At 35.6% G+C, this 25,984-nt stretch overlaps 1 protein-coding gene across 2 annotated transcripts in view; it reads right to left on the bottom strand.

Moving 5' to 3' along the window:
* SMAP1 (small ArfGAP 1) overlaps positions 1–25,984 on the bottom strand; it is a 159,341-nt gene that overhangs the window by 49,905 nt on the left and 83,452 nt on the right. For both annotated transcript variants that reach the window (XM_034991285.1, XM_034991284.1), the window contains one exon: positions 24,649–24,729. In XM_034991285.1, the coding sequence (XP_034847176.1) occupies positions 24,649–24,729 (81 nt within the window). The remainder of the gene's footprint in view (positions 1–24,648; positions 24,730–25,984) is intronic.

The following is a 25,984-nucleotide window of genomic DNA, read 5'->3' as shown; positions in this document are numbered from 1 at the left end:
AAGTGGGGACAACAACATGAAGGTTACTGGTGACTTTAACTGGGGGAGTGTTAACTGGGGGAGTATCAGGAGAAAGAACAGAAATTAGAATAGAATGCAAGGAGGAGAAAACCCTGAGTAAGAATATGTAAACAATGACTAAAGATGACTCTTTTAAAAATGGTGGTAGATAGAGGTGATAATAATTGGAGATAAGATACAGTTAGGGGCGCCTGGGTGGCTCAGTCGTTAAGTGTCTGCCTTCTCGGGTCATGATCCCGGAGTCCTGGGATCGAGCCCCACATCAGGCTCCCTGCTCGGCGGGAAGCCTGCTTCTCCCTCTCTCACTCCCCCTGCTTGTGTTCCTTCTCTCACTGTGTCTCTCTCTATCAAATAAATAAAATCTTTAAAAAAAAAAAAAAAAGATACAGTTAAAAGGAAAAAAAAAAAACGAAGCAGCAAGGGGAGAAATAAAGAATGAAGTTGTGAGGTAAAATATCGACCCCAGTTGGAGCAGCTGGTCTCCGACAGGGTCAGGACCTGTCCATTTCATGAAGAGAAAAGTCAGGGCACAGATATGGGCTGCCTATTTTGGTGGTGAGAAAATGAGGAAGTTCCTGTATGACTGCTATTCTCTTGATCAAACACGAAACAAAAACATTACCGAAATGGACTATATATTATGTTTATAGAGAGAAGAGAAAGCACAAAAGAACTCTGGAAAACTAGAAAGCAAACATACTAGAAAAAAGGAACGTAGAATTGAACTGCAAGACAACATTCAGTGCCCGTTGAGATTTGTAACCGTGAACTGAAAGTGAGACCGGTCAGCAGGCAGAGTTTCTGCTCAGTGGAGGGCATGGAATGAGACAATAATTGGATTGAATCAATACTTGCCAGACAAAAGTACCCCCGAGTGAAGAGTAGGGCAGTCACAAGGAAGTGAGTTGAGTGAGACTGAAGAATTTGTGAAGTCAGAAAGACTATTTAAGTAATTCTATTTTGTAATTCTATTTTGAGGCACATTTTCAGCAATTTTCTCCTCTATGATTGTTAACCAGCTTACCTTTATCAAATCCTCATTTTACAGTGGCTTTGAACATAATTAAAGCAGTTTTCCATCATCTACCTGAAATCTTTCCATATTATGACTCAACTGTAGTGACTGGATAGTGAAAATTTTTCAGTAAGGACTTTCTACATACATTAACTGTGCATGTCAAAACATCACAAAAGAAGGATGTTATGAAAATATCACCAAAATTTCAACTAAAACCAGATGAGCCAGAAAATGAATTATGCTTGTATCTGGAAACACACCTTCTTCCTTATCGCCCTTCAAGGAATACTAGTGATCACCATGGGCCTAGAAAAGGGAAAGACTGAGGTCAAGGAACTTATACAATGAAGCTTACACCCCTGCTTGTAGGTTCTGACTAGAAAAGAACAGAGGGAGGGCTTGGGGAGAGACCATGGGTTGGAGACAAAGGCTTCCTCTGCCCCTTGTCTTTCCCCCAAACTATAAGCTCCCAAAGGATATATATTTTTTCCTGATGTCACCTTTGTACTCCCAGTGCTAGAATAGGCCTCATCACATACAAGATGCTCAATAAATACATATTTAACTTAGAACACCCAGGCAAAGGCACAGAAGACTGATGGTCCTGGAGAAAGCTAGCACAGATGGGACCAAACATCTTTGTTCCTGGAGGCTCTTAGAAATGAGCTCTATCAGGCAGACTGGCTCCTAACCTATCAGGTTGCCAGATGGAGAGCAAGGAGACAATATCAAGAAATCACAATTTCCCAAGAGCAAATCACAACTAAACAAACATGACTGGACTGTTACTGTGAGAATTAATTAGTACACAAAATGCTCAACACAATGCTTGGCACCTGCAGGAACTTAGTTAACAACCCCTTCCTTCTTTCTATCTCCACTTTTGGCCTATAATAGTAATACAGCATATTCATTAAGAGCACATATTCTAAAGGCAGAATGTTCAGATTCAAATCTTGGCTTGGCTACTCAATAGCTGTGGGACCATAAATAAATTACCAAGTCTCTCAAGGTTCTCATCAGTAAATGAGAATAGTTAATAGTATCAATCTCATTGAGTTGCGGTGAAGCCCATGAAATAATATACATAGAGGGCTCAGAACAATGCCTGTGATAGTTAAACTAAGCACTTCCTATTTTTATTACCTTCATGACCAATCAAATCTAATTGCTGAACCCTTTCACCTTGGCTGCAATGTTAAGTAAAGGCTTAAACTTAATAAAACTACCTTTCATTAAAGCATTTACTAAGGAAATATTTTTTCTTATTTCCTATTTAAGGAAATTTCTAATATACTGTAAGGAACTGTAAAGCTTGCATGCTTACTGAACAAGTCTTCCTTTCTTTCATTAAATAGGAAATGAAAGCTTTGCACATAAAGTAATTGGATTTCTTCCCCTTTTATTGCCTCACTTGCAATAAAGCTTTAAATGATTGCAAAAACATTTTAGAAATTCCATGAAGGAAAAAATGTTTCCAATTTACTATATAAGTCTGTAATAGAACCTAAAATATGGTTTTCTGCCACAACTTATACACTCCTTATCACAGTTACTTTAATAATGAGTAAGTATTAAAAAACTATTATAACTTTGGCTGGTTCCTTTTTCTTTTAGGCTTGAGGGCATTTTAGTATACAGTTATTTAACTAACAAAATAAGGTCACTATCATCTTGTTTTGGCTTTCTGTAAAACAGTAATTCTTATTTTAACTCAATTCTTTCTTTTTTAAATTAAGTAAAACAGGGCGCCTGGGTGGCTCAGTCGTTAAGTGTCTGCCTTTGGCTCAGGTCATGATCCCAGGATCCTGGGATTGAGCCCCGCATTGGGCTCCCTGCTCTGCGGGAAGCCTGCTTCTCCCTCTCCCCTCCCTCTGCTTGTGTTCCCTCTCTCGCTGTGTCTCTCTCTGTCAAATAAATAAAATCTTAAAAAAAAAAAATTAAGTAAAACAGTAAGAGAGCAAACAGTCTTGGCTGGAAGGACTTTCATGTATTAGTCACAACTGCCTCAAGCTACTTAAATTATTTACTAATTTAAAGATAAGCTTTCAACTGCTAGGACATTCTGTATACTTAATTAGCACCAATAATAAAAATACTAGTTTCTATATCCATCAGATTCTTTTTTTAAATGACAATACATACCAAGTTTTGTAAAACATGCAAAGCAGTTGTAATTATTACACAATACTGAAGAGAATATACATTGGTACAATCACTTCGGAAAACTTAACTGGACATATACATACCCTATGATCCAGCATTTCCACTCTTAGGTATACACCCAATAAGCTATGTGTATGTGTTACCAAAAGGCATGTACAAGAATGTTCATAGCAGCGAGCGAAATAAGTCAATCAGAGAAAGATATGTATCATATGACCTCACTGATATGAGGAATTCTTAATCTCAGGAAACAAACTGAGGGTTGCTGCAGTGGGGGCTGGGGTGGGAGGGATGGGATGACTGGGTGATAGACACTGGGGAGGGTATGTGCTCTGGTAAGCGCTGTGAATTGTGCAAGACTGTTGAATCACAGATCTGTACCTCTGAAACAAATAATGCAATATATGTTAAGAAAAAAAAAAAAGACGAAGATAGCAGGAGGGGAAGAATGAAGGGGGTGGAATCGGAGGAGGAGACGAACCATGAGAGACTGCAGACTCTGAAAAACAAACTGAGGGTTCTGGGGGGGCGGGGAGGATGGGTTAGCCTGGTGATGGGTGTTAAAGAGGGCACGTTCTGCATGGAGCACTGGGTGATGCACAAACAATGAATCCTGGAACACTACATCAAAAACTAATGATGTGATGTATGGGGATTAACATAACAATAAAAAAGGAGGAAAAAAAAAAAGAATGTTCATAGCAGTTTTATTTATCAAAGTCCTAAACCAAAAACTACTCATGTCAACTATCAGTAGAATGGAAAAATTAAGTATGGCAAATGTAGACAACAGAATAATACCTGGCAATAAAAAAGAACCCACAATAACACGGATGAATTGCAGAGACATGATGATAATCAAAAGAAACCAGACACAGAAAGAGTATACACTTTAGGATTTTATTTACATGAAATACAAAAGCAGACAAAACTTACCTATATTCAAAAATCTGAAAAGTGATTAACTTTGGGCAAGTGCTGATTAGGAGGGCCAAAAGAGTACAGAAATATTAGAAATGTTTTTGTTCAATGATCTGTGCACTGGTTACACAAGTATATAAATTTTTAAGCTGTCAATTTAAGATCGACATATTATACTTCAAAGGTTATAAAAGGGTTAGGAAATTTTTAAAAACTAATTTAACTTCTAAAACGAAATCTCTGTGAAGTTACAGAATATCCCTTTCAGACAGATATATACTCAAAATATAACAAAAGTCTTTTTTTTTTAATTCTCTTAATTTTCTCTTTAAAAAAATAGGACATCTTGAAAACAAATGAAAAAAAAAAAATCCCAACAGCAACTTCAAGTGCTATCTGGAGTGATATTTTCTAACATTGGTTTTACTGAGAAGAAGGATAGAGAAGTCAAACTTTAGACTCTACAAAGACTAACCTCAGCAGCTATTGATTACTCCCTTCACAGTTTCTGGTTGTATTGACTGGTCTCTTAAGTGTGATAGTTTAGCCTATTTAAGATTTATTTATTTATTTATTAGAGAGAGAGAGCATGAGAGGGGGGAAGGGCAGAGGGAGAAGCAGACTCCCTGCCAAGCAGGGAGCCCGATGTGGGACTCGATCCAGGGACTCCAGGATCATGACCTGAGCCGAAGGCAGTCGCTTAACCAACTGAGCCACCCAGGCGCCCAACAGTTTAGCCTATTTAAAAAGAAGAGCCTGGAGATTTAAATGCTTATTTAAGAATTCTAAAGTGGTGAAAGCAGGCTTAAATAATGCCTATTTATAAAAAAGTAAACTTACTCTGTATAATTAAGTGGGAAAAAATATACATATATCTGTTATATTGTCCTAGATAGAACTTCTCTCACTGGCTCAAAATTACCTTGAATAATATATAAAGTTTTCACGATCTTTCTTTAGTCTCTGTACCAAGACACAGCATACCTATCACCATCAAATCAAATAGTTTTCTTCTCTCTTCTTCCTCTTCACAATTCTGTAACTTGAATTATGACTGTTTCCTTCTATTTTACTGTATAGAAAAATGACATGAAAATCTGTAACAATATCTCTGTTGCTATAGCCTTTTTTTTTTTTTATTGATATATGTCCAATAGATACTGCTTGTCTATGGTAAAGGACTATTTGGTGTATATTTTAGCTCACATTTACTTATTAATCAAAGGAAGGTATTCTTTAAATAAGTTTCTTATGTTTTTGCTTATAACATTCTATAGCCAACATGGCTCCAGAATTTCATCCTTAATCACTTCTTTTCAGCTTCAAACACATCAAAAAATATTATGTAAGAAAACCCATAAGATTAATCAGGCTCAGAATTGAGATGAACATCTTCCTGAAACAGAAATCAAATGGAAAGGCAGAGCAGAAAGACAAACTGAAGTCACTGCCCTATAACAGCACTAAGGGCAGGGAATCCAGTCCCCTGCCTGAAACCAGGAGCTATGACAAGTCTTTCTAAAATGATCTTAAGAAGAGGCATATTAATGCCAACTCAGCAGAATGTTCCTTTCTTATTAGTAAAATTCAGTTTTAAGTAATTAATATATGTGGTACGATATTTCAAAATCTTAGAAATATTATTATTGTTCTGATAGGCTTCAACATATTCTGTTCCAACAAAAATTGTATCACAGATACTTCCATTTAGCAGTCAATTTAATTCTCAGTTTTATAAGGATAATCTGTTCTCATTACTTACCATCTGGGTCTAAGCAATCCTTTTAATTTTTTTATATTTTCAAGTCACTTTATGCTTACTTTAAAGAAGAATAAAGGGAGAATAGAAAATTTACATTAAAAATTTCAGTAAGAACTGAAACATGGAAAACTCAGATTTTAACTCCTCATGTTTCTGGTTTTGACAGTATAGACAATATTCTTTGAATGAAACATGTATGAAAATAGAACTTATTGGTCTTGTAAACACTGATTCCAGATTTCAAGTATCTCCCTAATAAATGGCTACTTCCAGTTCTTCCTACTCTTGCATCATTAAAGCATGGTATTTTCTAAAACTCTGACAGCTCATAATTTTGTTGATGAGAGAATAACCATTTCTTTGCTCCATAATTGCAACAACAAAATATACTGCAAGAAAATAAGGTACTGTCACATGCTAGGACATTACAAAAATTATGCTAAATGAAAGAAGCCAGTCACAAAATACTACATGTTATACCATTTACATAAAATATCCTTAACAGGCAAATCCACAGAGACAAAAAAATTAGTGGTGGCCATGGGGGATGGGGGGCGCTTGGTGATCACTAATAGCTAAGGGGTCTTTTTAGGGGTGATGAAGGTGTTCTAAAATTGGACAATGGTGATGGTTGTGCAACTCTAATAATACAGTAAAAACCACTGAATTGTACATAGTAATGGGTGAATTTTATAATATATAAATTATATCTCAATAAAACTATTATTTAAAAAAATAACATGGTAGAAAAATTTACAATTGAAAAATGTTATTAGCATGGTTTTTCTACAAACTGGAAATAAAAAGACTATCACGGATCATACTTCAGTAGTAAATATTCCAACCCAATGTGAAGAATGCCAACACATTCTATGTGGACACACTTCCACTACCACAAATCTATTGTCCTCCAGTCCAGCTCCTTTTCTTCCTCTGAAAGAAAGAGGGTTAGGAAGCCAGGAAGGAAAAAAGAGAAAATTGGGGAAAGCAGGTCTGATGAACAAACCTTTCTACCTCAACACTCTATCCCCAAAGCCAAGAGTATCTCCTGGATGCCAATTCCTAAAAGAAATCTCTATTACAACACCTTCCTGTGTTCTGTTTTGTTTGCAAATATGTTTGTATGTGGCAAAACAGCATAATATGAAAACCACAGGAATAGGCTTTCATGATAAACAAGATCTGAGTACACCCTATCAATTTTTAATGTAATATCGTATTAAAAATAGGATTTACAAAGGGATGAAAGTAAAAATAATGAAGAAATGGGAACGGAAATAAACACCTGCTGCCTATGGTTCTTGAGCAACAGGTCACAAATCTGACAAAGTCACTGTTGGCTATTCAGTTTGGGAACACATTTTTTTTAACTAAGAAAACAGTAAACTATGGAGTTCTAAATTCAAATCCACAATCTGTTCTTAATTTGCTATTACTAGTCACAAGTTTTTTCTATAAACTGACAGATGGAGAGAGTAAACAATTTAAATTTGAGGAACTGTATATATATAGACAATGAACACAACTAGGACCTACACTGTGGTAATGAAATACTATTTTCCACTAAAGGGAACCAGGGCTCCCAAGTAAAACGGCGGACTGATTACAGGTCTGGGGCAGGCAATGTACAAGATGAGCTTAAAACAATTATCATACCAAATATCAAGGAAAATATCACACTACTCACAGCAGCATCACAAAAAAGGCTCAGGAGCAACGTGAAGCAGCTTCTCATTGAAGGATAGTAACTTCAATGGATAGACTACACCATATATGTTTAAATTCATGAATACATAATGAGACCAAAAAAAAAAAACCTAATGTACACAACTGAAGGATGCTAATCAATCAACTCATTATTCTGAAAACTGTTAGATTAAGGGAAAGAATGAAGCTGCCTTTCCTATATGAATATTATACACTACCAGGTAAGCAAAACTAGTATAAATATTTCAACTACTGAATGAAAAAGAAGTAACAGAATTAGGATATCACTATTTTGCAGCCCCTAATAGATTCCTGGACATAGGTATGGGCTAACATCTCAAGAAGAGAAAACACCTAGGTATTATTTCCTGATGGAAAAAGAATTACAACATAACAGTCTAGCTTAAAAAAATCAAATGGGAATCCATCTACCCAATTATAGGAAATACAAAAGGCAAAAGAACTATGGAGATGCAAAACAGCAAAATTCATACTGTGGGAAAGGAAAAGACACCCTTTTCCCCACAACAAGTAAATTAAACGAAAAAAAAAAGAGATGAAGAAGGAATTCCTAGATTAAAAAGCTTAAAAGACATACCAATCTGATCTGCATTTTGATACAAATTAACAAACTGAGAAAAAAACTTATGACTTCTATGAGATAATTAGAAATCTGAACACTATAGGGTATTTGGTGAGGAATATGGAATGACCTGTCTTTTTTTAGTATATATGATGGCATGTTGCTGTTTTTTTAAGACACCTTATCTTTTAGAGATATATAATGAAATATTTGTGGATAAAATGATATAATTTCCAGGATTTGTTTCAAAATAATATGGGGAGAGAGAGTAAAGATATAGTTGAAACAAAATTAGGTATGAGTTGCTAAAGCTGAATAATAAGTATATATACATTTGGCATTTTCCATATAAAGTTTAATAAAAAGACGTTTTAAATATCTGGACTAAATTTACATTTATAAACACAATATACTTTGAGCAATAAATCCCAAAGATTTATGATCTTATAATTAAGGCAAATTTATATAACTATTATAACTACCTTACCCTGACTCAAAGACAATTCTCAACATCTTTGGGTCTTCTAAAATGGTTTAAAGAATATAACTCTTTATTCCTTTACAGACCTTACTGGCTTCTACTTGGTTTTTAGAGAACTCAAAGTAGCCGGGCAGTAAAAAATAAATATTGAATTCATTTTCTGACCTCCCTTTACAATCAACAAAGAGATGGAGCCAGAAAGGATTTATGCTTTATGAAATCTTTGCAAACTTAGAAATACAATAGTTACAAAGGGGATAACAATAAAAACGAACAAAATAGAAGCAAAGGACACTCTCAATAAGTTACGTAGACTGTCATTTAAAAGGACCTTTTCAACGGATTTTAATCCAGAATTGTGGTTGAAGAGAAAAAGTCCCAGTTTTCTACATGCATAGATAACATCCAGGCAGAAAAATAGGGAAGTCCAACACTCTATTTTGTATCACTGCAAGTAACCATGATTATACAAACCACTTTTAAAACCTCTTAGAGATCAAAAGTTTAGACCAAATCAAGTGTATTTTCCCTCAGACGTTTTCAAATCAATTATGAAGAAAGGATTACTTCCCCTTGTAGCAGTTAAAGGAATTTTAAGTTGACAATGCTGTAATAATAAGGTCCTAGGTAGAAAAATTAGGGACATTGGACTAGTATCTACTTAGCAAAATCATACAAGTTTAGCTTCAACAGGATTAGTGGTTAAGAAGTTGAGAAAATGGTAGAAGAATATGCTCTTGCTGTATTTCATCTCCATTAGAGTCTGTGTTAATACAAAATTTGGGAACCCATCCTAGATCTGCTAAATCAAAATAATTAGAGGTGGAAGGATTCGTCTGAGAACTACTGCTTCTGGGAATGAAGTCTTATCACCAAAACCTATCTGCTGGTTGGAGGAAAAATGGAATCGGGGAGAATTTCTTAGATTCAATGCAATTTCCAGCTATCATCAATATATCTGAAAGAGACATTTGCTAAAATTCCTTGAAAAATAAAGTAAATGCATACTCATCATTAAAATCAAAGTACTAAACCAATGCTGTTATTTAAAGTCTAATGATCAGTTAAAATATCTTTAAATACAGATATAAATACAGAGAATTGGCATAATAATATCATTTTAGGCTTTTGTCTACTGTAAAATACTGGTGGTGGTAATTACTAAACATCATACTAATATCTTTCATTGGCAAAGAGCCTTATACATTTGAAATGATTCTATATACATTGTCACATGAAGGCAGGAATTTTTTATTACTGTATCTCTAATGTTGTGTACACAATGACTGCTTAATAAATATTTGCTGAATGACTAAATGAATGAATCTGAAACAATAGCCCCTTGGAGTCTGACAAGTCTATTTGTTAAAAAGCAAAGTAAAATGCATTAAAACCAAAAACCTTTCAATCATTCTACACAGGCAGATGCTGGCTAATCTACTTTTATAAAGATAGCACTCTCCATTCAAGCCTCAGTTATCTCTTGCTTGGACTATCACTCACTGGGGCTCCTCCAGTCACTACATCTTACATTTTGCAGCCAGGGTATCATCTTACCAAACCATTGCTCAAATCAATATACTTCCCTACTCAAAATCAGAAGTGATTCACTGTTCATCATGAAACTTAAGGTTTTCTCAATATTATCTTTTTCTTACATTCCATTATTGTCCTACACTCTGGTTTTGGATTATTTTTTTTTTAAAGATTTTATTTATTTATTTGACAGAGAGAGAACACAAGTAGGCAGAGTGGCAGGCAGAAGGAGAGGGAGAAGCAGGCTCCCCGCTGAGCAGGGAGCCCGATGTGGCACTCGATCCCAGGACCCCACGATCATGACCTGAGCTGAAGGCAGCCACTTACCTGACTGGGCCACCCAGGCGCCCAGGTTTTGGATTATTTATTATTGCCAAAATATGCCTTATAATTTCAGTCATTTTTTCAGGCTATTCCCTCTGCTTGTTGCCCTCTCTTCCTCTTTCCTAACAACCTTCCAAAGCTCATGTCAAATATAACCACTACTATGAAGACTTTCCTAATAATCCCAACATGTTATTTCTCACTTCCCTTAACCTCCATACTCTGTATCTCTCCTCCTGCACACTCACTCACCAAATATCTGGATGCAAAATAATGGTAGCATTTAATCTCCTTGAAAGCAACCAAACTGTCAGACCAAATCCCTTTTAAGATTACTTTTACCAAACTTACACTTAAATCACACAGAATAATCACAGTAGCTAGAACAGAACTCCCACTTGATCAGCATGCTTTCTACAGTAGGGAGAGGAGGGCTGAGTGTGAGTGGGATTAAAAAGTCAGACAGCACACTCAGAGAACTGAATTCAGGTGAAATGAAAAAACAGTACATCTCAAGGTTCTAATGACATCTGATCAAAGCTACATAGTCTATGAAGCTAAAACGTAAAGTTTCAAATGATGAAAGGTCTAGAGAGTATTGGGCCCAGAGGGGAAAAAACAAAGACCATAGAGTCATCTCTAAAAGGTTACTAATATTCACTGCTACCAATATCCTCATCAGATTGTAAGGATGTTCATACCATGTAGTAACTCTGAAGTGGTAAGACTTGTGTTCATAATCTACAATTAAAACCCATTCTGGATACTTTTGGAACAATAGCTCAAGAATGCTCACCATTGCTACCAGAAAAGAAAGTACCTATTTCTCCAGATCCACAACGAATAATATTAAATATAGTAATAATGATGGGGGCCAGGCTGGTAGCAGAAGGCCATAAACCAAGGCAAGAAAGAAATCTAAAAGAAACGTGTATCTAGAACAGCCATCTTTTGACAGGCCACAAAACAGGGAGAGCTGGAAACCCCAAGGCTAGGGGTTTTATATATATTTTTTCAAAAATAAGAACATGAATGCCTCCCATATGAATGGAGAAACACCTTGTTCTTTCACCATTGCATATTTTTTTTACTTTCTGGTCAGATAATATTGCTTTAAGTCAAATGCCACCAGATGAATTAATGAGTAAGAATGTCCATTTGGGTGGCTCAGTTAAATTTCTGCCTTCAGCTCATGACCCCAGAGTCCTGGGGTCAAGCCCACATCAAGCTGCTTAGCAGGGAGCCTGCTTCTCCTTCTCCCTCTCTGCCGCTCCCCCTGCTTGTGCTGTCAAATAAATAAAATCTTAAAAAAAAAAAAAAAGAATGTAAAAACATCCCATGCTTGTGGATTGTAAGAACAGATATTGTTAAAATGTCTATAACTACCCAAAACAATCTACACATTCAATGCAAATGTTATCAAAATAACACCAGCATTTTTCACAGAGCTGGAACAAACAATCCTAAAATTTGTATGAAACCAGAAAAGACTTCAAATAGCTAAAGTAACTTTGAAAACAAAAAACAAAACTGGAGGCATCACAATTCTGGACTTTAAGCTCTATTACAAATTTGTAATCATCAAGATAGTATGGAATTGGCACAAAAACAGACACACAGATCAATGGAACAGAATAGAGAACCCAGAAACGGACCCTCAACTCTATGGTCAACTAATCCTTAACAGAGCAGGAAAGAATATCCAATGGGAAAAAAGTCAGTCTCTTCAACAACTGGTGTTGGGAAAACTAGACGGCCACATGCAGAAGAATGAAACTGAACCACTTTCTTATACCATGCACAAAAATAAACACAAAATGGATGAAAGTCCTAAACATGAGACAGGGGTCTATCAAAATCCTAGAAGAGAACACAGACAGCAACCTCTTTGACCTTGGTCAACAACTTCTTGCAAGATACGTCTCTTGAGGCAAGGGAAACAAAAGCAAAAATGAACTATTGGGACTTCATCAAGATTAAAAGCTTTTGCACAGCAAATGAAACAGTCAACAAAACTAAAAGGCAACCTACAGAATGGAAGAAGATATTTGCAAATGACATAGCACATAAAGGTTTAGTATCCAAAATCTATAAAGAACTTATCAAACTCAACAACCCAAAAGCAAAAAAAATCCAGTCAAGAAATGGGCAGAAAACATGAACAGGTATTTCTCCAAAGAAGGCATACAAATGGCTAACAGACACATGAAAAGATGCTCAACATCACTCATTGTCAGGTAAATACAAATCAAAACCACAATGAGATACCACCTCACACCAATCAGAATGGCTAAAATCAAAAACACAGAAAATGGCAGATGTTGGCAAGGATGCGCAGAAAGGGAAACCCTCTTATACTGTTGGTAGGAATGTGAACTGGTGCAGCCACTCTGGAAAACATGTTTTGGAGGTTCCTCAAAAAGTTAAAAATAGAGCTACCCTACGACCCAACAATTACACTACTAGGTATTTATCCAAAGGATGCAAACATAGTAATTCAAAGGGGCACATGACCCCAATGTTTATAGCAGCAATGTATATCCACAATAGCCAAAACATGGAAGAGCCCAGACGTCCAGCAACAGATGAATGGATAAAGAAAATGTCATACACACACACACACACACACACACACAATGGAATATTAGCCATCAAAAAGAATGAAATCTTGCCATTTGCAATGACTAGATGGAACTAGAGACTATTATGCTAAGCAAAATAAGTCAGTCAGAGAAAGACAAATACCATATGATTTCACTCACATGTGGAATTTAAGAAACATTTGACTTCTATTTACTTAGGCATAGCACCGTGATACATATATACATACAGATATATGTATGTGTGTGTGTGTGCAAACTGAGGCTCAAGAGTGTTCAGACATTTAGAAAATAGCGAAGCTGAGAATCAAATTAAAATCTTCTAACCAAGTCCAGCCTCTTCTAGCTCTGTCTTCTAGCGGTTTTGTTAATATTTTTCAAAAGACGCATGCCTGGGTGGCTCAGTTGGTTGGGTTACTGCCTTTGGCTCAGGTCATGATCCCAGAGTCCTGGGATTGAGTCCCACATCGGGCTCTCAGCTTGGCGGGGAGCCTGCTTCTCCCTCTGACCGTCTCCCCTCTCATGCTGTTTCTCTCTCTCTCTCTCAAATAAATAAAATCTTAAAGAAAAAATATTTTTCAAAAGACTCTTTAAGGGGCTCCTGGGTGGCTCAGTCATTAAGCGTCTGCCTTCGGCTCAGGTCAGGATCCCAGGATTTGGGATCCAGCCCCGCATCGGGCTCCCTGCTCTGCGGGAAGCCAGCTTCTCCCTCTCCCACTCCCCCTGCTTGTGTTCCCTCTCTTGCTGTGTCTCTGTCAAATAAATAAATAAAATCTTAAAAAAAAAAACTCTTTAAAGGTTCATATCCTTTGATTTAGCAATTCCAGTTTTAAAAACGGACCATAAGAAGTTATCACATAGTTGTACACTGATTATATATACATATTTTCATTACTCAAAAGAGATATATTTAAAAAAAATCTTACTGTACTCAGAGTAAGATAAATTATGATATATCCACTCAATGGAATGTTATTAAAGAGAGAAAAGCATACATATAGCATTTCCTTCAGTTCAGGTCATGATCCCGGGGTCCCGGGATCCAGTCCCGCATCGGGCTCCCTGCTCAGTGGGGAGCCTGCTTCTCCCTCTGCTTGCCACTATCCTGCTCTTGCTTTCTCTCTCTGTCAAATAAATAAATGAAATCTTAAAAAAATAAAAAAAGAAGAAGAAGAAGAAGGACACTGAAGATTTAACAAAAGACATTGTTAAATGAGAGAGGAGCAGAGTAGGTTACAAAATAGTATGTATAGTATGATCCCATGTAGATACATATATTTCCATTGGAAAACAATCAGGAAGGATAAACATCAAAATGTTAGTGATAATTTTTTCTAAGTGGTTAGATCTGTGGTGATGTTATTTCTTTCTTTTTGCTTGTGGCATATTTTCTAACTTATTAAAAACATATACTGTATGGGTACTATGGGGAGGAAGAAGGGAGAGGCTATAAAAAATCTGCCAGGTTTTTATCTACCCCGTCTCTTGGTTAAAGAATGAGTAACTATAAATTTACCAGACAGAACATTTGACTTCTATTACTTAGGCATAGCACTGTGATCTTTTCTTTTTCAATGAGAAAATATTAATTTTTTTAAAAAGATACCTAATAGCTAAAAAAAAGATAGGAAGTTGTCAATAGCCAACTAACAATCTATACCTTAATAAAGTTAACAGAGAAGCTGCACTAAAATGCTTTCTAAGCATAATGTACAGTGATATTACACCTATTGTTTTTTAAATTTACTAACAGAAGATTATTATCAAACTAATCTCTAAGGTTGAGCATTAAGCTAGGAATGAAATGATTTGTGGAAAATATAAGGAATCTTCCAAACCCACTTATAAAACTGCTCTGTGAGACATCTGCTATGCTTACTCACCCAGACCGTATGTTTCCATGATTTCTATAAAAGCATTAATTATTGGAAATATCTTATTCTCAAATGCATTCATGTATCATATGAAAGGTTTATTTAGCCTAAATTACATTTGAGAGCTTGGTGACTGTGTAAATGTCTCTGTCAGATTGCTAAAAAATATAACCTAGCAATATAGCAACTGGCAATGAACCACTTAATTTAACTTTAATGTTTTACTAAGAACAACTTATTTGATTTATAATTCGTTGCTTATTTTTATAGGGCTGTATTGAAATTTCAAGTTCAACAGATTTGCAATTATGGTTTTGGCTTATATTGTAAGATTCAATCACTTATATTTATCAAGTAAAAATGTATTTTTTAAGTTTTATTAACATAAAAGACTTGCTTAAAAAAGCAACTTTGCTGGTTTTCTTTTGCAACTAGTAGTTAGAAAAAAATAACTATTCATCTATATCATTTTCTTAAAGAATCAAATACTTGTCGTATCTTAAACTTTTTAATGATAGTATTATCAAAAGAAGGAACCTCTCTTTCCTATAATATCACTGCTTCTCAATGTCCACAATAGCCAAACTGTGGAAAGAGCCAAGATGTCCATCGACAGATGAATGGATAAAGAAGATGTGGTATCTATATACAATGGAATATTATGCAGCCATCAAAAGGAATGAGATCTTGCCATCTGCAACGACGTGGATGGAACTGAAGGGTATTATGCTGAGCGAAATAAGTCAAAGAAAGAAAGACATATATCATATGACCTCACTGATATGAGGAATTCTTAATCTCAGGAAACAAACTGAGGGTTGCTGGAGTGGGGGGTTGGGTGGGAGGGATCGGGTGACTGGGTGATAGACACTGGGGAGGGTATGTGCACTGGTAAGCGCTGTGAATTGTGCAAGACTGTTGAATCTCAGATCTGTATCTCTGAAACAAATAATGCAATATATGTTAAAAAAAAAAAAAAGAAGATAGCAGGAGGGGAAGAATGAAGGGGGGAAATCGGAGGGGTAGACGAACCATGAGAGACTGCAGACTCTGAAAAACAAACTGAGGGTTCTAGAGGGGAGGAGGGTGGGAGGATGGGTTAGCCTGGTGATGGGTATTAAAGAGGGCACGTTCTGCATGGAGCACTGGGTGTTATGCACAAACAATGAATCATGGAACACTACATCTAAAACTAATAATGTAATGTATGGTGATTAATATAACAATAAAAAAAATAAAAAAATATATCACTGCTTCTCTAACTTCCTTCCTGGGATTTTTTTATTGTACACTGATAATACTTTATGAACTGATTTTTCTTTCATGAATTACAAGAAGCTAGTGGCAAATATCTGCGTAAGAAACACTTTTTAAATTTTACATTAAAAAATTTTAACACATACTTTGGGGACCATATGCCATTGACAGCAACCTCTTTTAAAGTGAAGTACCCCACCAAGGGATATATGAATAAGTACATACATGCATATGTACATGAGCATAGAAAATTATAAGATAAACTGTTTAAAACAGTTATCCTTAGGTAAGAGGGACTATGAGAAATTACATAATTTTTAATGTTTTGCTTGTTTGTATTTTTTTTCTACAGAGCAGGTAATACTTAATAAAGAAAAGTTTGAATATTAAGAGAATTTTAAGTTTATAAAAACATAAAAATATTCCAAGATAGGTACATAATTATGTCCTAACTCTCAGTATAATTATCTCAGAGAGGAACTTTAAGAAAGTCCATGAAAATATAAATCTCTCTGATAGAATGATCTAAATTATTCTAGGGCGCCTGGGTGGCTCAGTTGGTTAAGCAACTGCCTTCGGCTCGGGTCATGATCCTGGAGTCCCGGGATCGAGTCCTGCATCGGGCTCCCTGCTCAGCGGGCAGTCTGCTTCTCCCTCTGACCCTCACCCCTCTCATGCTCTCTCTCTCATTCTCTCTCTCAAATAAATAAATAAAATCTTTTAAAAAATAAATAAATAAATAAATAAACTATTCTATTAATATATCCATTGCATATAAAAACAATGGTACAATCATATGGTATTTGTCTATTGTACACCTGAAACTAGTATTACATTGTATGTTAACTACCTGGAATTTAAATAAAAACTTAAAAAAAAAAAAACCAATGGTGCAAGAACACTTATATAGATAAACATCTAAGTAGAAATATCTAAATACCTTAAAGTAAGCCATTTTTTCCAAATTTTATATACATATGTGGATATATATGTTCTATATAAATACGGAAATAACTTACATTAGGAATAACTAAATACCTTTTCTCCTAAATTAGACTTTGTGTTTTTGACAGTAAAACAGCTAATTAAGACATCAGAACTATGGTGGGTGAGAAACCAGTATGAAATAATATGGAGAACTCAGTGACTAAAGACCAGCTCTGCATAACACTGAAAGCCATCTTTAAGGGTATTTTAAAATGATATTAGGAATCTGTCCCTGTGTCAGTAGGTGGAATACTAAATTTAAAACTACTATTGCCAAGAGATCATTTAGAAACCCTGTCACTAATAAATGAAGAAAAGGAGGTTATGCAGTTAACTGACTTTGCCAAGGAGACAGTTAACCACAGAGCAAGGGCTTGAATCTGGCTCTCTTCCTGACTCTGCTTCTTCCACTGCAACTAATTCTCAGTTGTTGGGGAGGCAAAGAGGGGAGAATCTCAACAAACTGTTTCTGTAGGTAAAGTCTTACTGGAACACATTCATTCACTGCTTGTTTTTACAAAGAAAGAATTGAGTAGTTGTGAAAGATACCTTATGATCTACAGCCTAAAATATTTACCATCTGGTTCTTTATAGAAAAATGTTTGCTGACTCTAAAGATTTTTTACCATACAATTCAGAAATCTCAGAACTTGACCAATAATAACCCATATGATGGGTTGTAATAAATAATAAAACCAGAACAACATTAGCAATTACCTTAAAAGGGTTTAACCCCACCACCACCAAGGAATTGACTATTTGTCCATTTTCCATATTTTGACACGGACATGTTTTAGAAAAGAAAAACTAGGGTGCCTAGGTGGCTCAGTTGATTAAGCGACTGCCTTCAGCTCAGGTCATGATCCCGGAATCCTGGGATCGAGTCCCACATTGGGCTCCCGGCTCAGCAGGGAGCCTGCTTCTCCCTCTTACCCCCTCCCCTCTCATGCTGTTTCTCTCTCTCTCTCAAATAAATAAATAAAATCTTAAAAAAAAAAAAAGAAAACATAAACTATAAAACTTAGAACCTTCTAAAGGAGAAATTAAGGTCTAATTATTTAAACTAAACGAGAATTCATATACATGCCTATGCTGTAAGACTACTTCTCATCTACATGAATATATTTATAGATCACTGACTACTTGGGAGAGTGCATAGTAGATAAATCTAAGCAAAATGAATTAGAATGTAAAATGTATGACAAAATATTTTAGAAAAAGGCAAACTTATACACAGTTTTCCAGCAGAATAAGGCACAAAGGAGATATATATATATATTTAATAATATATATTTAATATAAAATAAAAAATATATAAATGTATATATACATTTAAATGTCAAGAACATCTACCCTATTAATCACTGATTCATTAAACTTCTGGGTTTTACCTTACTCTTCTCAAACAGGAAAGCAAACCTAACAGCTGACCCTGTTAGTAACAGATGCTCACATACCACAAAAAATATAAACCTCAGTGAGACTTAAATACAAATACAATTTAAATAAAAGAAACAGATTGCTCAAGGAAAACAAGTTTATTTAAAGAAGAAAGCAGTCGGGGCGCCTGGATGGCTCAGTTGTTAAGCCTCTGCCTTTGGCTCAGGTCATGGTCCCAGGGTCCTGGGATGGAGCTCCACATTGGGCTCCCTGCTTCACCCTCTCCCACTCCCCCTGCTTGTGTTCCTTCTCTCACTGTGTCTCTGTCAAATAGGTAAAAAAACCTTAAAAATAAATAAATAAATAAAATAAAATAAAGAAGTCCCCACTAGAAGCTAATAAGTCAGTAAAAGTTATTAATTTACTAGTGAAGATAGCATGGGATGAGGTTACATGCAAACACACAGCTCTTTTTTTAGGAACCCTGGACAGTTCATTATAAAATGATGTAGGATGTACAATAGGACTAAAAATTGCAGTAAGAAAGGAACCTGAAGACATATATGTCAAATTAGGACACACACACAGGACCTGAGACTTAAATCAGAAGACCTGGCTTCAAATCTCTGAGTTGCCAACAACTGTTAATACTGAGCAAGTTACTTCTTGGTGCTTTAAGGTCCTTCTAGGATTTCTTTTCTTCTTTCTCTTTCTCTCTTTCTCTTTTCCTCTCTCTTTCCTTCTTTCTTTCTCTCTCTTTCTTTCTTTTTAGAGAGGGAGAGAGGAAGAGAGAGGGAGAGAGAAGGACAGAGGGAATCCCAACCAGGTTCCACACCTAGTGCAGAGCCCAAAACAGGGATCAATCTCACACCTTGAGATCATGACCTGAGCTGAAATAAAAGGTCAGACACTTAACTACCCAGGCACCCCTAGTTTACTTCTTTATAAAATAAGGGATTTGGACTAGAGTAGTAAGGTTCCTTCTAACCCCCAAATTAATTTTTTTGTTTTAGATTTTATTTGAGAGCAAGAGAGAGAGAGAGAGTGCAAGTGAGCATGAGCAGAAGGGAGAGGGAGAAGCAGACTCACCCGCTGAGCAGAGAGCCCAATACAGGGCTCAATCTCAGGACCCTGGGATCATGACCTGAGCAGAAGGCAGACACTTAACCAACTGAGCCACCCAGGCGCCCCCCCCCTTTTTTTTTAAGATTTATTTGTTTATTTGAGAGAGGACAAGAGCATGAGTGGGAGGGGCAAAGGGAGGAGAGGGAGAGAGAATCTCAAGCAGACTCTGCAGTGAGTGTGGAGCCTAATACGGGACTTGATCTCATGACCCTGAGATCACGACCTGAGCCAAAACCAAGAGTCTGACGCTTAATGAACTGCCCCACCCAAGTGCCCCAAATTAAGTTATCTGTAAGTAACCATTTATTAAATCACTGCTATGTGTCAAGAACCATATTAATGACTTCAATAACCTTAGAAATTAGTGAACTTAGAGAAAGTATTTTAGGATAAATAATCCCTATCCAGCCTCATTCTTTTAAATACATGAAGAGATATGAGATGGAGTTTAATATGTGCTGCCTTAAAAAAATAAGTAAAATCCTTCTTCCAAATCAGACTCTATAAATTCTCCAACTAAACTAGGTGACATTAGGCAAATCATATATTCTCTCTGAATCTCCATTTATAACATGGGACCACCAACAACTCTGTAGTTTTTGTGAGGAATAAAGATAACACACACATGTGAGAAGTTGAAAGCTTCCCCTTTGATGTCAGAAATAAGGCAAGGATGCTCTATCACTGATTCAAAAACTAGAAATAAAAAGAGCAATAAAATCAGCTACAATAAAGTTACAAAGCTAAGATATTTGCAAACACGTAACTGAAAAAAGACTAGGATCCTCTATGTGTGGGTATGTGCGTGCACAGATTGATACAAATGAATGAGGAAAAGGTAAGCAATCCAGTTGAAAAATAGACAAAAGATCTGAACCAGAACTCCAAAAGAGGAAATCCAAACAGGCAATAAACATACGAAAAAGGCCTTGGCCTCATTAGTAATCAAGGAAACTGACATTAAAAATATAATGGGTTCTCATCACATACACACCAGACTACAAATAGTAAAATCTCTGACAATACTATACAGTGTAAAGAATGTGGCCTGACCAGAATACATTTGGTATACAATGTGGAAAACAGTTTAACCTTACCTACTCAAGTTCAAGATACATGTAGATTATGACCCAACAACTGCACTCATAAGTGTATCTTAAAGAAAAGCATGCTTAGAGGTATGTACAGAAGTGTTCACAGCAGCACTGTTTATAACGGCTAAAGCCTGGATATAATCCAAATGTTATTAACAGTCGAATGGATAAATAAAATAAGGAAGAGACATACAATACTACAAAACAATTAACTGAATAAACTATAACTAAATACAATATGATAGACTGATGCTTATAAATAAAATATTGACTAAAAAAATCAAAATACAAAAGAATATTTGTGGTATCATTTCATTCATATGTTAAAAAATAGGAGTAAACCACACTGTTTAGAAATACATGCAGAGAAGGTAAAACCATTTCTAAAATGCAAAGAAATGGGCGCCTGGATGGCTCAGTTGGTTAAGCGACTGCCTTCGGCTCAGGTCATGATCCTGGAGTCCCTGGATCGAGTCCCGCATCGGACTCCCTGCTTGGCAGGGAGTCTGCTTCTCCCTCTGACCCTCCTCCCTCTCATGCGCTCTCTCTCATTCTCTCTCTCTCTCAAATAAATAAATAAAATCTTTAAAAAAAATAAAAATAAATTTTAAAAAAAGCAAAGAAATTTTTATCTCTGGGGAGAAGGGAAGTGATTTTTTTACTGGGAATGGTATTGGGAGGGGGGCAGCTTCTGGGGTGTTGGCCATGACCTATTTCCTGACTTAGATAGTGAATACATGGGTGGTCACCCAAACATACTTTGTATATGTACAACTGTACACATAAATTGTACACCTGTAAGTTTCTGGCACATAGGAGATATATGGCACACTGTATATACTACAAGAGATAGTTAATAAAGACACTTTATAATGATGATCTTATTCTGACTACTATTGCTACTACCTTCACTGATATTACTACTAATTTCTTGTCTGCAGATTACATATGCCCCCTTAAAATACCAGCTCAAAGAGAATATGAAGAAAAATGCCTGTATATGAAAATGTCTACATGCCTATAAAGCTTCTTTATTTGTGCTATTTTCCCTTGTTTCCCCACTGTTACACTTCTAAATGTTTCTTCCTTCTTATATACTCTGCACTATCTTGATAGACCACAAAATTTTGATAGGAACTAAAGTTTTTCCCTCTACATGATTATTTTTTCAGCAAGGATCCCACCATTAGCAGCAGGAGTCCTAAACCTTTGCAGGTTGAATCAGAATAACAGATGATAGGTAAATCGATTTTAGTAAAACCTAACTATCGAAAGGAAATAGTATAAGAACCATACTAGATTCTCACTGCTAACATACCCTGAACTGCTCTTCTCAAGCTCCCAACTCAGAGACTCAATTCTCAGGTAACTGCTGTAAGCCCTTTGCCATAAAAGGTAAGTATTTACATACAAGGCTGTGAAACATACTACATCAAGATGCTCACTATATTTCAATGGTAAGGTTTTTACTTAAGAGAGAAAATAAATATATGATGTTTGAAAAGTGGTTATATCTTAAGTACAACAAAAACTCTTTGATATTTCCAATTTTTGGCAATAAAATATAACATCTACTAGTGATTTTAAAATTCCTTTGTAATACAACCGGAAATCATAAGACATTTCACTTAAAGTTTACTGATGCATGTCGGGGCACCTGAGTGGCTCAGTCAGTTAAGTGTCTGACTCTTGGTTTAGGCTCAGATCACGACCTCAGGGCTGTGAGATGGAGCCCCACCTGAGGCTCTGCACTCAGCACAGAGTCGGCTTAGGATTCTCTTCTCCCTCTGCCCCTCCCCCCTGTGCTCATGCGTGCGCGCACGCGCGCTCTTTCTCTCTTTCTCTCTCTAAATCTTTAAAAAAACAAACAAAAAAAAGGGGGGTGCCTGGGTGGCTCAGTCATTAAGCGTCTGCCTTCAGCTCTGGTCATGATCCCAGGGTTCTGGGATCGAGCCCCACATCCGGCTCCCTGCTCGGTGGGAAGCCTGCTTCTCCCTCTCCCACTCCCCCTGTTTGTGTTCCCTCTCTGGCTGTGTTTCTCTCTAATAAATAAATAAAATCTTTAAAAAAATAAAAGTTTAAATTAAATAAAAATTTTTTAAAAATTTTAAAAAAATTAATAAACAAAAAAAAAGCTTATTGATGCATGCTAAAGAGAAAGTTACCAGAGGAGAATTAAAACTAAGTAACCAGGTTATAATTACCAACTTAATCACTCCTTTGAAAATATGTAGTATTTAACATCTAAATTTAATTTGATGAAAGGTAAGAATTTAATTTGGTAAAATATCATTAAAACAAAGTGATATTCAAAGAAATTAATTTTAACTGAAAATCAGCATTTCAAAAAATATTTCAAAGAATTCTACTCAGCAAAGGTCTTACAGTCTTAGCATCTGCAATTTATTAATTGTTCTTCATGACCTTGGAATCAAGACACTATGAGATAAAAAACACCAATGAATCAATGTACATGTATTTAATCCTAAACATCTACTACAAATAAGAAACGGTTAGAAATACAAAGAAACATAGACTTGGTCCCCACCTGATTGATGCATAATTTCAGGAAACACAACATCTATGCCATCTGTGTTAGATAAGAAAATTTATCTAAAAATACAATTAAACAATAATACAAAGTAGGAAGTAATAATATCAAATGTACAGCAATGTCGCCAGAATTTTGAGGGAGGAAAAAAGTGTTATCTAGTTGAGATATTAGAGAGGCTTCATGGAAAAGGTAGAATGAGTAAATTTTAGGTAAGAGGTGGGGAACGGAAAGGACATTCTTACAACTCTATGAAGGTAAAGACTGCTTTAATAAATGACAGAGAAAGAACCAGTATGTACCTGCACTGTACACTTGAAATGGATGTACCCTGTATATGTAATTTATGCCTTGATTAGGTCAATTTTTAAAATTTCAACAAGTATCAAGGATGTTCCCTTTACTGACAATTCCTTTACCATGCTTCCATACTTTCATGATCAAATACATTCAAAGCCAAGCTGCCATAATTATTTATTTAAAATGCCTTTTATTTTATTTTAAAATGCCTTTTAAAAAGCTAATGTTCTCTCTCCCTCTAATTTGCCTAAGCACATTTATCTTGCATATCACTGCCAAAATAATCTTCCCAAAGAACCTTTCTGAATTAGGTCTCTCTCTACAAACTTTGGAATGTTACCCACAGCCTTTCCTCCAAAAAACAACATGGACTTTAAGGTCCTCTACAATTTGGGCTCCATCTACCATGCTGGTCTTTTCACTACTCTCTATACACAGATACACATCTTTCTTCAAATATTTTTTCTATACATAGATATTTTTTCTATAGAGATACTATTTTTCTAAATATACTTTGTCTATTTTCACTTTCTATACCTATCCTCAAGGTATTCTCTCCAAATGATATACTCTTGCCTTCCACCTTAATCCACTCAAAATCTACCTCAGATGTTTACCTTTAAGCATCAACTCTTTTCTGAAGGCCCCTTCAGGTATGATCTCTTCAAACTTTCACTGAAATCTGATTGTGCAAGAAAACTAAAAACATTTTTCTTTATGTCATTAATAAGAGAATACTAGTCCTTGAGGAGTTCACATGATCTGTACCCACAGATATAGAACTGCCTAAAAATTATATAGGACAATATAAAAGGACATGCTTAGCACACATATTCATTCAAAAATTACTTAATGAAAGAATGATTATTCACATATTGTAAATATCCTAAAAAACATTCATATGTAAGACTACAAAAATAAGATGGTAATCTTAATGGATTTTAAAAAAAATGAATTTTACCTTTTCAGTTGTAAGAGGTTTTGCAGGCTTTTCTGGCTCCTTTTCTTTCTTTTTCTCTTCCTTTTTTTTTTCCTTTTCTTTCTAAAACACAGACCATAGTTTTGATCAATTTACTTTGTAAAAAATGTCAGCTCTTAACACATTTTTATTTTACTAGTTTGAGTCATTATTTGAGGAAGTGTTCAGTGATGACAATACCCAGTGATACTGAAATATAAAAGTAAACACAGCAAATTCATATGGTCATTGAAATTACATGTTGATAACACAACAAAGAATATCTTTGCTTTAAAAAATTTGAGACAGGTGAAACTATTTAGAACTTCTTTGAAATTTTAGAGTTTGTTTTAAGCAAATGAGACCTCTACTCAATAAATTCTCACTGTATCTTTACATCAGGCTAGGCTTCCTCCCAGCAACCATCATGTTGAAATTTGAAGAAGAAGAAAAAGTAAACTAACTGCTAAAAGAAAGTTCCTTATCACACAAATGAAGACAGATTACAACATGTGAACATGAGGCGAAAAGGAAAAAAATGCTTTAATTTTTTAAAATATCACAAAACATGGGGGTACCTGGGTGGCTCAGTTGGTTAAGCACCAATTCTTGATTTCGGCTCAGGTCATGATCTCCTGGGTCATATGATCAAGCCCCATGCTCAGCGGGAAGTCTGCTTGAATATTCTCTCCCTCTGCCTCTCCCCCCACTTGCACGCTCTCCCTCTCTTTCTCTCTAATAAATAATCTCTAAAATATCACAAAACATGCTTAGTCCACTACATAATATTGTGATTTTTAAAAGGACAAGTACAATAATTTTCTCATTAAAAAAAAATGTTAAGGATATGCCTGGTACCAGAGCAAACTGATCAGTGTATTTAATCCAACTCAATCTAGGTAAACAATAATGATACTATGATGACTACAATTTGCATTTCCAAGAAGGATAAAACAGGATATAATATTAAAAACTTAAGTAAGGCCACAAACATGCCAAAAAAGGAAAATGAAATAAAAGATTAAACCATGAGCATTCATTAAGACATTTAAAGGTAAGAGATGCCTAGAAACCTAGAAGTGAATCACTACTACAAATGAGTATTAATTAGTACTTTAGTTTCCTAGCAGCAAATGGGAAAAGATAAACTGGATGAACCTAGGAAAGGCAGAATAATAAACACACAAAACTCAGTCAAAATGCCTATTGGTTTGTTTGTACCTGTGTCTTTAAAATGGTATTTGACACAACCTTTCAACAGTATAATTTTTATTATTTATAATTGAGAAAAGATAACACTGGCAATTCCTAGGCTATAACATAAGGCATATAATAAAAG

The sequence above is a fragment of the Mirounga leonina genome, unplaced genomic scaffold (assembly GCF_011800145.1).
Source record: "Mirounga leonina isolate KUSES-001 unplaced genomic scaffold, KU_Mleo_1.0 Mir_53, whole genome shotgun sequence".
In the NCBI taxonomy this organism is placed as follows: Eukaryota; Metazoa; Chordata; class Mammalia; order Carnivora; family Phocidae; genus Mirounga; species Mirounga leonina.
Note: the sequence above shows the minus strand (reverse complement) of the source record. Positions and strands in the feature narration are given on the sequence as shown.